The 17393-nt window shown below is 36.6% G+C and overlaps 1 protein-coding gene across 6 annotated transcripts in view; it reads left to right on the forward strand.

The window, feature by feature from the left end:
- Positions 1 to 17393, forward strand: part of EED (embryonic ectoderm development) — a 197384-nt gene that overhangs the window by 166029 nt on the left and 13962 nt on the right. For 3 of the 6 annotated variants that reach the window (XM_040489558.1, XM_040489557.1, XM_040489560.1), the window contains exons 4-9: positions 5982 to 6134; positions 8442 to 8534; positions 11656 to 11721; positions 12684 to 12809; positions 13502 to 13583; positions 15773 to 15864. In XM_040489558.1, the coding sequence (XP_040345492.1) occupies positions 5982 to 6134; positions 8442 to 8534; positions 11656 to 11721; positions 12684 to 12809; positions 13502 to 13583; positions 15773 to 15864 (612 nt within the window). Of the gene's footprint in view, positions 1 to 491; positions 1248 to 5981; positions 6135 to 8441; positions 8535 to 11655; positions 11722 to 12683; positions 12810 to 13501; positions 13584 to 15772; positions 15865 to 17393 lie in introns of those variants that run through there. The other 3 variants (XM_040489555.1, XM_040489556.1, XM_040489561.1) reach the window with 3 other exon arrangements.

Genomic DNA, 17393 nt, shown 5'->3' on the forward strand with positions numbered 1-17393 from the left:
TGGTATGTCTCCAAATTTTGTCTGTTAAGTATCATAGCCTTATACATAGTTGGAGATAACTACGTATTTTCAGACCTTCACAATTTTTTTTAACAGTTAAAAAGAGCCCTTTAGGCTATAACTCATTGGAGTCTAGAATCATAATTACAGGATATTCCTAAATTAAACGATACCCAATGTTGCTACCAATTGGGTGAGAAGAATCACTGATTGAAATAAATATTCATTATATTAAATATTCATCAAGACTTTAGGACGCATCCAGACACTATGACTTTGTCGTTCTTCGAAATCCATCCCGGACTATAGGAACCCGGTGGAAGACTACCTGGTTCAGCAAACAAGCTTTCGAAGAGGAGGGGCCCGAGTAGGCGGGTCTGGACAACCCAGCGCGAGAATACGCCCCAGCGCATGCGCACCTCTTAGCGGGTAACTTCCATTTGTTAGATGGGGGAGACAAGTGAGAGGCTCTCTACAGTTTCCCAACTCCTAATGACAACCAAAAGCTAGAGCTTCAACAGTTCCATGAATTACGTGAGAGAGTTGTCCTCCGAACTCAAGATTAAGGACGCTTGGCATATGCCGCTAAAGCAAGAGGTGACTTCTCGTATCTTCCCCCATCCCCTGGAACATTGGTGGTCTAGTCCATTCCACAGACTTTCGAGTCCTTGCAGCGGGTCGGGGATCGAAGGATTGGGCCGATTGCGGCTGAAACGTCTTTGGAAGGAGGAAGGGGGTGAGGGGGCATCCCTTTGAGTTCCGCTCCTCCTTTTTCGAGGCGGCAGTAGGGAAAGGGGACGTACGAAATACTGCTCTCGAAAGCTAACGGATCTTCACCTCTCCGTGCAAACTGCCGAGAGGGCGGCGGGAAAAGGGCAAGACGGGAGCAGGGAAAGGGAAAGAGCCAGGAAGCTGCGCGGGAGGGCGCGCACGCGCGCCCCTTTTTCAGCAGTGTGGCGGGGTCGCACGCACGCCCGCCTCGGCGGCTGGGCGCGGTTTGCGACAGTGGGGGGAGCGGTGGAGGTGGCGGCGGCAGTGGCAACTTTGCGGCAGGCTCCGGCCGGGCTTGCTTGACGGCGGTGTGGCGGAGGCCCCGCCCTAGGCGGCAGGAACCTGGAGGGAGGCGGAGGAATATGTCCGAGAGGGAAGTGTCGACAGCGCCGGCGGGAACAGACATGCCTGCGGCCAAGAAGCAGAAGCTGAGCAGCGACGAGAACAGCAACCCCGACCTCTCTGGAGACGAGAATGTGAGTGCAGCCCAGAGCAGTGTGGACGGAGCTCTGGAATGAAAGTTTTAAATTCTTTTTAAACTGTCGGTGCGGGGGCGGGCGGGCTGCTTTGGGGGGGGAGGGAGAGGTGTCACCCGCAGGAAAACGCGGGCGTGGAGGAGAAAATCGAACTTGTCTCTATGGGGATTTTGAGCAGGGGCCGAGAGCAAGCAGAAACTTGGCGAAGGAGAGTGGTTTAAGAGAGCGTGGTGGGAGGAGGGTCTGAAGGGGTCTGCTCTGAGATCCTTTTGCGTGGTTGGGCAGTGTTTGGGCCTTCGGGAGATTTGGGGAGAGTGCGGATCTGAGATTCCAGTAGTTTAAAAGGCAAGTTAGAGTTTTTTCTGAGAAAGTTGGAAGGAGGAGCCAGAGTGTGTTAGTGACTTTTTAAGAGGAGTTTGGGGATTGTGTCACTTTCTTGACCCTTACATGCTGTTCAGGATGGGAAGAGTAGATAGATCTTCGTTTTAAGGGCTTTGGGTGACTCTTCTAAAGGTGGGATTTTATGTTTACTTCTGTCTTGTGGATGGGAATGGGGTGTGCCTGACAGGCGGCTTTTCTTCCGGAGGAGCAGAATTGAGAGGGTCGTCTTCTGAGTCGGAGAGGGAAATCACCGTTGAAGTACTAAGAGTCGATTACTGTTCTGAAAATTTTTACTAAAATAAAGGGGACGACCTGGAAGATTTTAGGTAACAGTGGTAAAGGCAGATGTTTTTAGGTGTGGGCCAGTGGCTTCGCAAGTGCCAGGTATTTTGGAATCAGACTTTTTTTTAAGCTCTGAAATGGATCTCCATAATCGTCTAGTGTTTAGGTAAGTCGCCAGTAATAACTAAAGTGATATTAATTTTAAGTTTATATCCAATACGATCAGCAAAATGTCTTGACAATTCAAAGGTATTACTGCATAGTGTGAACCTTCTTTTCATAATACATGGCAGTAGAATCTGAATATATTTTTTAAATCTTTAAAGTGTTATAGGAGTGTGATGTAAATTCTTCATTTTCTCGTCCTTTTGGCTAGTTTTAGGAATAAACGCTATGATACACACCCCGTTCCTAAATTCTACATCATTACATCACCGACTGAAGGATATGTATGGCATGGGGTCATTACCGAAAGTTTCACTCGAGATGGGAAAGAATTATTTTTGCAGATAGAAGAAAGATGTTTGGGGAATTGTTAGTTCCAACTTAAAGTTTCTAGAAAGTTTAGGTGTTGAATGTTACCTCAAATCTTTTTCCTGTTTGTGCTTCTCAGTCTTATATATTACTTTCTAACATTGTTGACCTTCTTCATTCTAGTCCTTGGAACCTGTTTTATTTCTGCTTTTTAAAAAGTGTTTTCTGGGCAGATTAGGTTAGGAGTACAGATTGGATCCACATGTTAAGTTAAAATTTCCAAATCTACTCCTTACTGGGTGCTTGACCTTGAGCAAGGTACTTGGTCTGGTTTCATCAGTTTCTTAGAAATGGGATTAATAATGGCCTTTACCTCAAGGAGTATTTGTGAGGACTAAAAGAGGTAATACAGGTAAAGTGATGAAAAGAATGCCTGCCCCATAAGTACTATACAAGTGTTAGTTACTGTGAAGACTTAATGCTTCTGGCCCTTGCGCATACTAATCAAGTAGAACTGTAATGAAAATGCCAATAATCTAGACTGAGGAAAACTTCAGGGAACAAAATAAATTGCAGGTTTTTGTTTTTGTTTTGTTTTTGGTAGACCCTTAAGGAGGATATATTCTTTGCATTCTAAAGCTGCTTAGAACCAAACAATGGAGTAAGCCTTTGTTTTGGTTCCCTGATTTGGGTAGGGACTTTAAACCTTTTTTGTGCGTTGGAACACTTCAGTGAATCCTGGGTAGTCTTCTCAGAACAACATTTTAAATGTATAAAATACAATATATAAGATTATGAACAAAATAATAAAATTATGAAATACCTTAAAAATATTTTCAAAACAAATTTAAGATTTTTTTCATAAATTAAGTCCTTTAATATAAAGTGTTTAAAGAAAGTGCTTCTTTATTAGCACATTAACTAGATCTGGAAAGGTGTCTGGTAGTAATGATGGGCATAGGCAATTTCTTGAGATCTGCAACTAATAGCATATGATATAAAAATACTTGATTTCCACTGATGAGAAAGTCACAGCTACAGCAGTATGTTACCTTCATTTAATAGAAGAAAGTGCTAAATTTCAGTTAAAGATGGTGAACATTAAGCGGGTTTGTTTTGCCATTTAGGTTCAGACACCCTCTGAATTCCACCCAAGGACCTCAGATGTAGGACATAAGTTAGGGGGAAGCAATAAGGAAAAGCAGTAGAGAACTCTGTAGAAAAATTAGTTCAGAAAAGGCTAACAGGGGCAGTGGTCTCAACTCTTTGGAAACCAAATAGCGAAGAGAAGGCCAAAAGGAAGTGAGGAAAGAATGTGGTGTTTTTGAGTTGGAGTTAAGGTAACCTGAGCAAATACTACTGTGAATGTGAATCAGAGAATTGAAAGGACATATTTTAAGTATATATGTATATGCCATTTTATTGAATTGTTAAAGGTCTTATGACTGCAGAGTATGTAACTTTTAGAAGAGTACTGATGGTTGCCTAGCAGAGGGCTAAATCTGGAGACTTATCCTTTGCTTAAGCAACCTGTGGCAAGATTAAGGGACAAATTACTATCCCTGTTTTCTTGTTGGGCAAATGAAGATGGTAGTGCCATATCATCATTCTGTACTTTGAGGAGGGGCCAAAGTGGAAATCATCCTATACACAGATACTCAGCAAAGGTTTGATTTTAATTTAAAGATAAAATTAAAGCATTGCAACTTGCATTTCCATTTGATTCCTTTGTGATTATCCTTTGGGAGGAGGTGAGTAAGTTAAGTGGTCAGTTAAAAAAACAAAACAGGGTTTTGTGTGGTTTCTTGATTAGTGGTTGAAATTCGGGCCAGAATGTAAAGAAGCTGGTGAATAAATGTCAGTTTTATTATTTCATTTCTCCAGTGTTAAAAGACAGTTTCCATAAAAACGGTAAGTGAAACATAATTTTCATTTTACTCATATGAGAGAACTGGGCAAGTGTAAGTCAGACCGTATACATTAAAGGAATGTAGAGGTGAAATTGCAAATGGAGACAAAAGTTTTTTTCCAGAGTAGAAGGGAAGATATTTTGAGCCTTTACCTTTGGAGACAGAATTTACAGGAGTGTAAGTTAGTTACCCACAATATAAAATGAGTTGTGAGGTTTAAAGGCAATGAAGAGGGCTAGAATATGATAACCTGGAAAGGTGCTATAGATAATGCATAGTTTTCCACTGAAAAACGGTTACTTTCTACACTAGATGTTAACTCTGAAACTGTGAAGAGGGGGAGAAATAGAGATATAAACCATGATTTCAGCCTGGGAACTGAACTTAAAAGTTTACATTTTTTATCTGATTATATTTACATTAAAATTAAAATTCCAAATATTGAGCACCTGTTATGTACCATCTATCTAGTCTTTTCATCCAGTTCAGTATATTCCAGAATAATTAGTGTATTTTTTAAAAAGGTAGGAACCATTTGAAGTTTTGAAGACTACCCCCAAAAACAATTGTATAAAACCATACTGTTTTTAGGTGAGTTTGTATGGTATGAATTTTTTATATGCTTTTTGACACTGCAGTTAATTTTACCCTTTTGTAAATATAACACCAGGTTTAGGAAGCAATCATTTAGAAATAGCCCCTAAGGCAGTGTTTCCTAGACTTGTTCTAATAGATGTTAACAGGCACTCTGCAAAAACAGCCTTTCTGTGGAATGAATTTAGGAGCTGTTGCCCTAAGGCAATAGGTTTAAATAAATCTCTTTATTCCAAAGAACATACTGGAATATGTAATCAAAGGAGGTAGTTAAATCTTAGATTAGAGGACCATGAATGTATTTTGTGCACTGGAGATAGGGTATAAATTAAGTGAATTTTCATGGTTTCCTGCAGTCATTTCTACATTCGGAATGATTTTACTTTAATTATAGAGAGTTTCTGGAGTTCTATATAAGTATCATTATTACATAAGCGCTGTGAGGCAAATGTCATTTGTAAATAGCACAGAATATGTAGGATTTTATAAAGATTCTAAATGGTTTGTGTTATAATTAAGCGGAATTTGAATAACAGGATTTTCAAAAACTACATCTAAAATAAGAGGCATCAATACTCCATCATCCTCAAAGGGCTACCAACCCCCGTGCTCCAAACAGAGCAGCGGTCAAATAAATTATGAAGACATGTAACATGTAGTTCAGTCAGATTTAGGAGTCACAGCTTGTTTTGAATCCCAGCAACCCTAGTAGCAAGAGACCTCTTAGGATCTCTAAACAATACTTTCTTATCTAACAGTACCTTCTGTGAAGAGCTGTAAAGATGAAATGAGCCAGTGTATTAAGGTGGCTGGCACAGACCAATGCTTTGTTATTTAAAGGCAGTATTATTCTCATTATTCTGATTAGATTTTTTGTTTTTCTGATTTGTTTTTTGTTTAGATTGTTGCTGAAATCCACAAATCCTAAAGCGTAGCTAGTTTCCTTTATATCCTTATTTGGAGACAGGAATAAATTTTTGCATTTCTTACAGAATTTATTAATCACTGCTTTTAGGTCAATGAGCAGCTACCCTGTCATTTGCTGCTACAGTATTGCTGTTTCACGTAATTTTTCCCAATTTGCTGCTTACAGGATGATGCTGTCAGTATAGAAAGTGGTACAAACACTGAACGCCCTGATACACCTACAAATACACCAAATGCTCCTGGAAGGAAAAGTTGGGGGAAGGGAAAATGGAAGTCAAAGAAATGCAAATATTCTTTCAAGTGTGTAAATAGTCTCAAGGTATGTGCTGAAAGACAGATCCTGTGGACTGAATGCTAGGCTTCAGAATTATTTCTCAGTGATAAACATTTTATGCTCAGGGTACTTTGTCAAGTTTAAAATTAGAGTGCTGTGAAGGGGTTTTTTTTGTAGCGTAGACCGTATAGTTATTACAGTCCCATTTGTTTAGCTTTTTTTGTTTTGTTTTAATTTAAATGGGTAATACCTAGTACTGCATACAGGGTTTTCTTTACTGTTTGTATTAAGATAAAAGATTTTGGGATATGTTATTCTTCACATTTTGTTAAAACTTTAAAAACATAAAGCCATTTCCTGATACCTGTTACTAAAAAGAACTGAATGTGACCCATTAACTTTCAGCACAAATTGAAACATGTTTTTCTGCAGGTTTTAAATATTTAATTCTTATCATTTGTCTTATTTGAAATTGTTTTCAAAGGAAAATGTGTAAATTAACTTTTTTGAATATTTAGTATTTGGGGAAAACAAGGTTTTGGAGTTATTTAAATTGCTGCTTCCTCAAAAGCATTTTTAGTTCTAAAAAGGATTGATATTTATTTAAAATGTTTTCGTTTACATATTATTCTTTTTCTCTTTTTTAAATTTGGGAGTATTTTTCCTACACTGACAAAAATGTACATTGTATTATCTTTTACGTATGTAAGTTAGAATCTTTCTAAATATAAGAATATATTTTTAGGTAAAGTATTGGGAAAGCATAAGAAGTTATGTCTCTAGGGAAATTATTTTCTTGTCGGTGTAGCAATATACATGGCTCAGTGTGTCAAATTATATTCTCTTAGAAGGAGAGAAATTAATATACTTTTTAAAAAAGCAAAGTGTCCATTAATAGTTTTGTGTTAATATTTAATTATCTTAACCCATTTAATTATCTTAACCCAGATAATATATCTGGAAGGTGTTGGTTTTGACTTTTTAAATAATTTGATTAAATATTTCAGAAGCCTAAAGCTGTGGCTTTTCAAAGGATGAGAAATGAAAGTTGTTAACACTTTAAAAGCGAGTGTGAAAGTTAATGTTCAGTGCCAGGAGATTGCCAGTAAAATTCTAAGGCTGAAAAATAATTTTTGTGAACAAAAGTGAATACTGTTGACCCTTGAACAACTTAGAGATTGGGATGCTGTCACCCCTTCCCCCGTGCAGTTGAGAATCCAAGTTTAACTTTTGACTCCCCAAAAACCTAACCACTAATAATCCCTTGCTGACCAGAAGCCAATAACATACTTCACCAATAACATTAGTTATTGGTTGATCTTACCAATAACATAAAGTCGATTAACATGTATTTTGTATGTTATATGCTGCATTCTTACAGTAAAAATAAGCTAGAGAAAAGAAAATGTTACTAAGAAAATCACAAGGGGGGCACCTGGGTGGCTCAGTTGGTTAAGTGTCCGACTTCAGCTCAGGTCAAGATCTCGCTGTTCACGAGCTCAAGCCCCACAAGTCAAGCCCCAGACAGTTCACGAGTCTGAGCTGTCAGCACAGAGCCTGGAGCCTACTTCTGATTTTGTCTGTCTCCCTCTCTGCCCCTCTCCGTCTTGTGCTTTGTCTCTCTCTCTCTCTCTCTCTCTCTCAAAAATAAATTAAAACATTAAAAAATACATAAAATAAAAATAAAATCTTAAAAAAAAAAAGAAAATCACAAGGAAGAGAAAATACGTTTACAGTACTGTAATTATCCAAAAAATCCGTGTTTAAATGGACCTGTGTTGTTCAAGGGTTAACTGTATGTTTTTTGTGCGCCTCCTTATAGCTTCCTAGTAACTGAAGTTACAGTCTATTGTCACCCCTGGTCCCCAGTGTTCCAGTATTCTTGTTCATGATAAAACTCCATGGGATATTTTTCTTTTAGGACCCAAAGGCAAGATTATTTAAAGTTGTTTCTATAGGAATAATAGAAAGCAGTGATTTGAATGGAGTTTGATATGCTTTGCTTTACAAGGGAAAAATTAAACCTAATAAAGTTTAGTGAGTGTTAGAGAAGCTATATTAACTCTTGGTGTATTTGTTCATCTCCTATTTCAGAAACATAAATTACGTCCTAAGAGATTAAATGCATCTACAATAATTAACCCAGTTTAATTTTGATTCAGAAGAATATGATTGAGTTTAAGTAAATAGAAGACAAATCGTGTTAATTCATAGTTGAGTGCTTGTTACCTGACCTCTGACTTAAATAGTAGCCTACATTTTTGGAGGGGGGAGGGGTTATAAGGGAAAACGGTCAGTTCACCATTCTTTTGTTTCTAAATTATAGTAATTTTTCTTATGATTATTTTACAGGAAGATCATAATCAACCATTGTTTGGAGTACAATTTAACTGGCATAGTAAAGAAGGAGATCCGTTAGTGTTTGCAACTGTAGGAAGCAACAGAGTGAGTGTTCAGGGGCCTGCTTGGCATTTGACTTGATTATTAGACTCTGGTATTATTATAATATTAAAGTGTGATGATTTTGAAGTAAATTTGGCATAGCTGGTTTGATGGTATTTATGTAAAAGTGAAGCGTTTTAGCGATTGTCAAAACTAGCTAAAATTGTTAAAACTAGTATTCATGACTGAAAATCCATCTTTATTTCATGTATTCCCAATTGTTCATGAAACAGGTTTCTGTTTATATTTTGTCTTCGTAAATATTTTGTTTTGCATGGCTGAAAGAATTGACTTCTGTTTTTGGAAGTGATTTAACTAGTTTATCATTTAAGATACAAAGTCTGTAGTTTTCTTTTTTTAATATTTTTTTTAATGTTTACTTATTTTTGAGAGAGAGAGAGAGAGACAGTGCAAGCGGGAGAGGGGCAGAGAGAGAGAGGGAGACAGAATCTGAAGCAGGCTCCAGGCTTTGAGCTGTCAGCACAGAGCTCAGCAGGGGTTCGAACTGACGGACCATGAGATCATAACCTGAGCTGAAGTCGCAGGCTGGAGGCTTAACTGACTGAGCCACCCAGATGCCCCCAAGGTCTGTAGTTTCTTAAAAATAAACTTAATTAGTGGCTCTCTGTAAACACAAAGCATATATCCAGTAGATTTGTATAATAGTTATTGAAAGTATTTTAACGATTTTCAATAAACATCTGTGTTAGATTTGTTTTTATTTAAGGAAGCCAAAAGTATCTTGAACTGAAAGAAGTGTATGGAAGAAGCATGCTGGCACATTTTAACAGAAACCATTATTTAACTTTTCAGTTAGACCAGGGATTCAACTGGTGGATAGCAATTTATTATTCTATTTAACTCTAAATAAATGGGGAACAGGAAGATTCCTTAGTGCTTTCCAGGGAGTCTCTGGAGCTATTAAATTGAAATCACCTCAAGGAAAAATTGCCCTCTTAACTTTGTATTAGCTAACATTCTGGGTATCCATTAATACTGTACTAGGAGTTAATGAGGAATAATGTAGAAATTTATTGTTGTATTTGGAAAAAGAAAAATGGAAGAAATAGACGAATTGGATATAGGTTGATAACAAATATAAGTCACTTCCTCTGCCTTTAGCCCAAGAGGTGAAGAGGAGTGAATCAGAGAGATGTTTTATACTTTGTTACTTTGAGTAAAAAAAAATGTTACGGTTCTTTAGTAATTGTGCTAAGCTTCTTAGGCAATAAAAGAATATGATTTAATGCACACTGTTTTCTGTATTTGTTTTTTGTTAGTGTTGGTATTCTGTTCTCAAAGTTAACTTTATAACCAGGGAGTGTCATCTCCATATTTTTGAAATGTCAGCATATTTCCAAATCACAGGAACACATATGCATCTATTCTGGGCTAGATCATTTTTTTCTAGATACCTATTTTCTAAAAAGTAAAATTTGACTTTAGGTAATTTCCTGGAAAACTTCCTTTAAGGAAGGTCTAATTACATTTAAGGCTCTGGTGCTTTACTAGGTTGTTGAAATTCTGAAAATTTGAAACTCGGCTACTACAGTTGATAACATGGGACAGCAGGGGTTTTTTTGGTGTTTAACCAAATGTAGTTTGTGATATGTAGCCTACCTATAGTTGTCTGGTTCCTAAGTTCTTTGAAAAAAAAAATTTGTGGGGAAAGTGATGTGGTTTCAAGAAAAGATTAAGGTTATTTTTCCTAGTTGGGAGCATACGGCATTGATTAATTTGAATCTACTTTAAGTAAGACATCACTGTAAACCTAAGATTATACTTCACTAACTTGGCCATGATAATATGAGAATTAGTATAATTTGTGCTCCAGTATGCTATTTTAAATATTCCATGCATCCTAACAAAAAGTATCCCTGTTATCATTTAAAATGACATTGAAGGGAGTGCACCTGGGTGGCTCAGTTTCTTGAGCTCTGCACTGACAGCATGGGAGCCTGCTTGGGATTTTGTCTCTCCCTCTCTTTCAGCCCCTCTCCCACTCACAATTAATCTCTCTCTCACTCAAAATAAACACTTAAAAAAATGACATTGAAGGCCATTACATAGTATATTGAATTATAAAAAGTTCTGTTTGGACTTCTTTAAAAAAAAAATTACCTTCTGGGATATAACCTAGTTTAGCAGTCATATAAGGAATTTTTTTTAGACTATTAATGTAGAGCTTTTATTAACTTAATAGTGACAGGTGATTATTATAGAGTTACTATATTTATAAAAATTTTTTTGGCGTTTATTTATTTTTGGGAGAGTGCGCACGTGTGTGCACACTGGAGAGGGGCAGAGAGAGAGAGAGACGCAGAATTGAAAGCAGGCTCCAGGCTCTGAGCTGTCAGCACAGAGCCCAACGCAGGGACTACAAGATCATGACCTGAGCTGAAGCTGGACGCTTAACCGACTGACCCACCCAGGCGCTGCTAGTTCTTATTTCTATTGAAATTATTAAGTTACTGCTAACACAACTATAAACTATAAAAAATGGAAAGAAATTTATTACAGTTAAATTGTATATTATGCAGATAGTATTAATTTTAGAATATATGGCAAATAAAAAGGACTCCCATACATCAGAAAGTTAGGGGCCCCTGGATGGCTCAGTTGGTTAAGTGTCTGACTTGGGCTCAGGTCATGATCTCACAATGGGGGGTCCAAGCCTCGTATCAGACTCCCAGCTGTCAGCAGAGCCCACCTTGGATCTTCTGTCTACCCCTCCCTACTTGTGCTCTCACTTTCTCTCTCTCTCAAAAATAAGTAAAAGATATTTTTAATTTTTTTTTAATGTTTACTTATTTTTGACAGAGAGAAAGACAGCATGAGTGGGGGAGGGGCAGAGAGAGGGAGACACAGAATCAGGCAGGCTCCACGCTCTGAGCTGTCAGCACAGAGCCTGGTGTGGGGCTCAAACTCTTGAACCGTGAGATCGTGACCTGACCCAAAGTAAGACGCTTAACAAACAGCCGCTCAGGCGCCCCTAAAGAAGTTATTTTAAAGCAATAGTTTCTATAGTGTCTCTAAGACACATTTGTGACTAAGATGTTTCACAGGTGAAGAGAGTATGTTTTTGTATTTGAAATGAAATTTACCGTATTTTTGTTCTTATTAGGTTACCTTATATGAATGTCACTCACAAGGAGAAATCCGGTTGTTGCAATCTTATGTGGATGCTGACGTATCCTTTCCTGGGTTTTTAATATCTTTGGCTAAAGAAATTTCAATAAGTACACCAAAACTTTTCTAAATTAATTAGTTCCCTAAAGTTACTTTGTCCTTTCTTTACCCAGTGCTATTCCTTTACTGTCACAAGAGACTCCTTGTATTTAGTTTAATTTTCCTGATCTCTAGAAATGTATTTTAAGGTGGATATGAGGGAGGGGGGAAGGATGTCTGGAGATGAGCATTGGAAATCCAGTAGTAGAGAATGATAGCAAGAGAGTAGCTAAACCTCCTGTTTCTTTGACATTGCGTAGAGTTTTATCATGTCAGGGTAGTTAATTTGATGAATTTGGGTTGATCAGAAGCTGTGACTGGCATTCATCCCAAGTATTTGAACAACAAAGCCTATAGGGAAAAAATAAACATGCAGTTTGTTTAGGAAATAAAATATTGGAAAACATGAGTACATAAAGAAAAAGAAAAGTTTAAAAAGCCAAAAGGTTAGACAGTCAAAGCTGTTTCTTTTAAGATCCATTTGAAAAAGCTAGCAAAAAAGAAAAAGCGAGGATATTCAGTCTTCCATCATTTATGTGGAAAGAAGTGCTCTGTAGCCTTACTGGGAAAGTCTCACAGGAAAAAGTGGAAAACTGCATAGTTGCTGATCTTTTTCTAGAGATGCATATTCAGAAGTATTGGGCTAAACAGGGGTCAGCAAATTACAGCTTGTGGGGCTAGCTACCTGTTTGCGTAAATAAACTTTTACTGGTACACAACCATACCCATTCATTTACATATTGTTCATGGCTGCTTTCAAATGACAGTTGAGTGAAAGCATCTCTGAATAGTAATCAAATTGAGCGGAAGGACTGGTTTGTAAAAACTTGAGCGTTTCTTTGGAGCTTTCCTTGTACTGTACTATAATCGTTGACGTGTTTACTTTTCAAAAACAAATTATATTTCTTAACTGGCATTTCTTAGGCTGATGAAAACTTCTATACTTGTGCATGGACATATGATAGCAATACAAGCCATCCTTTGCTGGCTGTGGCCGGATCTAGAGGCATAATTAGAATAATTAATCCCATAACAATGCAGTGCATAAAGGTGGGTTTTTTTGGTTACATTGTTAGATCTGCCCTGTTTTGAATGCCCATTTGTGAAAACTTACTATTTTTTAATTTAAAACTAGTGGAATCAGTATCTGTATACTTTCTAACTTGATTTGTACTTTGCTTTTTGCTTCCTTTAGACAAGTCTTTTGAGACCTTTGTCACATTTAGATAATACAAAGTAAGGAATAAGCAGGAAGTTTTTATTCAAAATTAAAAAAAAATAGAATAATTTGCCTCCTGCCTTGCCTTATTCAGAGAGTCTGGAATGACTGGAATGAACTATAGCGGAAGAGTAAGTCTTTTCCAAATCTTTTAATTAGGGATTTAGAGTCAAGGGCACCTTGTAAAGAACCAAAAGGTGAAGCCTACGAATTTGATACCGAGAGAAGTTTTACAAACCTCTTTAAATCAGAAGTTTTTTAACCCTAGGGCACATTAGAATCACCTGAGGGTCTTTTAAATCCTTAGCTGGGCCTCAGCCAATCCAGTCAAAACAAAATACCTGCAGTTGGGACTTCAATGTCTTTTTTGTTTTTTTTGTAACCATACTTTGTTGGGTGATTTTAATGTGCAGCCAGGGTTGAGAACCAGTACTTTAAGTGAAACTATTTTTCCATTCTCTTAAGATTAACGAGAGAATTTATTGATTTAATATGAAAGTTGAATGTTATAAATTTATTGTAGCATTATGTTGGCCATGGAAATGCTATCAATGAGCTGAAATTCCACCCAAGAGATCCAAATCTTCTCCTGTCAGTAAGTAAAGGTAAGAGAAGCAAATGTTTCTTTAGTCCTATTTATTTGGAAATGATTTTTTTTTTTTTAAGGGACAGAGAGTTCTTAGGTTAAAAAAAAAAAGCCAAACTTAAAAAGAATTTATAAAGTATGTTTTAGTAGAAAAATCTTAGACCTTATTAGCATTCCCAGACCAAGAATTAGTTGAAAGACCATGAAAAATACACTGTTAACATCAGATATAAATAAGATAATAGGTACTGAAGATTAAGTATGTGTTACCCTTCTTATGTGCAGTAGTGTGTTATGATCATTCATCCTCATTTGAATTATTTTATTAAACTTTATTAATTTTAGTGGCAGAACACCAAAGTTAGGACATTTTTAAGAATTTTCAAAAGTTTTGCACATCATCTTATGACTAACCAGTCATGTAGTAAGAAATAATGCATCTGAAAATTGTTTTTCTCTATGTATTATGAAGTTTTTGTTTTGTAAAGGATCCCCTAATAGACTTCCTTAAAATGCTAAGTTCTCTAGTATAAGCTCTTTGAAATGTTTCCCATACTTATAAAGAGAAAGCCTTCCATATGCCTATATTGGCATTATAAGTTTATTCAGGCTCATTCAGGCCTCTTAATCATTTCTGAGCTCTCTGAAATGAGCTGGCTTGTTCTTATTTCTACATTCTGTTCTTGATTGCCTTTTTCCCTTTTACTTCTACATTATTCTAGTCAAGTTTATTCTTTTTAAAGGCTTGTCAAAAAATAAAGGCTTATCAAACCTATAATCTCCCCCTCAATCTGTTTATATTAAAAGATGTCCTCAAGTCAAAATTCTTACATGAAAATACTTCAGTGCGATTTTTCTTTAACTATCAAGGCTTAAGTATAGAAATTGACACCTAGGAAGAGCTGACAACTTTCCTCTGATAATAGTAGCTGGACCCAGGTATTTCTTTACAGGTGATCTGGGTCATAATGCTGCACTTGTTCTAACTATCACAACTTTTTAACTCAGCTCTTCCCCCATTGTGCAAAATAATCTACAGAATATGATAAAATATTTTCCAAGTTGTATATCTAATAAGGGATTTGTATAAAGAGCTCTTACAACTCAACAATAAAGACAACCCTTTAAAAAAAGCGTCAAAGGTTTTGAATAGACCTCCTCTAAAGAATACACACAGTTGTCCAGTGAGCACATGAAAAGGTGCTCAGCATCATTTATCATTAGGGAAATAGAAATCAAAACCACAATGAGACCATTTCGTACCTAGTAGGATGACTATAATCATACAGACAATAACCTGTTAACTAGAATGTAGAGAAGTTTGAACCCCCTATACATTGCTGGTGGGAATGTAAAATGTACCCACCTTAAAAAAAGTCTAGAATTTCCTCAAAAAGTTAAACATAGAAATACCACTTCCGTGTGTTGTGTATATGTAGTCAAGAGAAATAAATGTCCACACAAAAACTTGTACACAATTGGAATCAAGAAATAATTTTTTTTAAGAAATAATTTTTATAGCAATGTTAATTTCCACTACTAAACATAATTTGTTACTGTCTTTTAGTGTTCCCTATGGAATAGATTAATAGTCATGTACAGTTTGAGCATTGCCAGATATCAAGCTGTACATTCATTTTTATATTAATGCTGTATATTTTGTTGCTAATGTTTAGTGGATGAGATTGCTCAAATTATAGTTAATATTTCTAAGAGGTCTTTAATACTATAAAAGTATGTTGTGATATGTATAGTTTTTAATCCTATTTTGGGTTTACTGTAAAGATCTCGTAAATCTGTTCAGTCCCCTTCAACTACTAAATGTGGATTCTATGGAGGGAAAAACTGTAGTGTCTTGTTCTATGACATAACAAACTTTATTTATGTCAAATCCCTAAGTGTTATGTCATGAGCATGACTCCATTAAATCAGATGTTATTTAAAAGAAATTGTTTGAGGTAAATAAGCTAAACATATTTTAAGACCACATAAATACTTCTTTTTGATCTTGAAAGTTTGAGCTCATACTTAAGTCTACATGTTGATGTAAATATTTTAAATTGCTATATAATTGGATTCTGCTTAGTCCCCACTGTGCATAACTTAATTCCAAACTTCAGTAGTTTTTACTTCTTTAAAGAGGTTTTGCAAGTCCAGAGTAAATGAATGACTAAAGTTCATTTTAATTTTTTTTTATGTCTATACTAGATCATGCTTTACGATTATGGAATATCCAAACAGACACTCTGGTGGCAATATTTGGAGGCGTAGAAGGGCACAGAGATGAAGTTCTAAGTGCTGTAAGTTGAAAGCTGCAGGGTGGTGATCTTCAGGTGTACAGAGCTACAGAGCTCTGAAGGATCCCCATGGAACTCTTACAAGAAAGCATGTGGTTTGTTTCATATAGCCTGTCAGGCACTCATTTTGTTTACTTGTGATATAACAAGGTTATTAGCTTACAGATGAAGGAATAAAGCGAATAAGGCTCTGTGTTTTATCTGTACTCTTGCACTTTATACCAGCACCTGGATTCTCATGAAAGAATACCTTGAACTTGTTCAATCAAAAATCAAGCTAACTTTTGTTTTGCTGTTTCTCAGTCATTAAAGAAAAAGGTTAAGCCAGTTAGTTGATCAACTTTCATCTTTCAATTTTTTTTTTTTTTTTACATTTATTTTTGAGAGACAGAGCACAAGTGGGAGAAGGGTGGAGAGGAGACACAGAATCTGAAGCAGTCTCCAGGCTCTGAGCTGTCAGCATAGAGCCAGATGCAGGGCTCGAACTCACAAACTGCGAGATCATGACCTGAACTGAAGTCGGACACTTAACCGACTGAGCCAGCCAGCCAGCCAGCCAGCCAGCCACCCCAACTCTCATCTTTCAAATAAAAGATGAACTTCAAATAAAGCTGAAATATAAGATCCAGTTTTTGGAAATGTTTCATTATGTTTATACTGAGTTTTAGATAAGTTTTTGATGTCATGTTAACTTTATTATAATCTATTGAACCATTTTAATGATGTGATGCTAGTATTTTTAGCTAGTATTTTCACATTTTTACATAAAAAAAATTTTTTTTTAGTGTTTGTTTATTTTTGAGACAGAGAGCATGAATGGGGGAGGGTCAGAGAGAGAGGGAGACACAGAATCTGAAGCAGGCTCCAGGCTCTGAGCTGTCAGCACAGAGCCCCACGCGGGGCTCGAACTCACAGACCAGGAGATGATGACCTGAGCCAGAGTCGGAAGCTCAACTGACTAAGCCACCCAGGCGCCCCTTAACATTTTTACATTATTTTAGCTTTACTTATGTTCCATTTATAACTTACTTAGTGGTTTTACAACTCTTCAGTATTTTCTTAAACTATGTAAAGGGGCACCATGTTTTGAAGCAGGTAGCATTTTAATTGGAAGTACTAAATAATTGGAAGTTGGAGTTTGTATGCTTTTGTGAGAATCATACCTAATTTCACCTACTTTGTCACCTTGGATTTTCTAAAAGTTGCAGCAGCACTCTCCCGTCTTCTGTGTCTTAAAAGCCATGACTACCATCCTTTTTTTAAGAATTATAAATTAGAGCTACTGGCTCTAAGGGTGTCATGTTGCTGTTGACATTGAAGTAATTAGAAGTAGCAGCAACCAGACTTCTGAATTCAGTAAACACAAATCTAAAGCCCTTAGGCTCTTGGAAAACAGTGTTAGTGATCAGTTCGAAGGTTGGTTTAACACAAATACCTAGATTAATAAGGAAGATACTCTCCTCCATAGATAGAACTCTTTACTGTTCTTTCTTTCTTTCTTTCTTTCTTTCTTTCTTTCTTTCTTTCTTTCT

This window comes from Herpailurus yagouaroundi, unplaced genomic scaffold (genome assembly GCF_014898765.1).
Source record: "Herpailurus yagouaroundi ecotype Mexico unplaced genomic scaffold, PumYag 180, whole genome shotgun sequence".
NCBI lineage: Eukaryota > Metazoa > Chordata > Mammalia > Carnivora > Felidae > Herpailurus > Herpailurus yagouaroundi.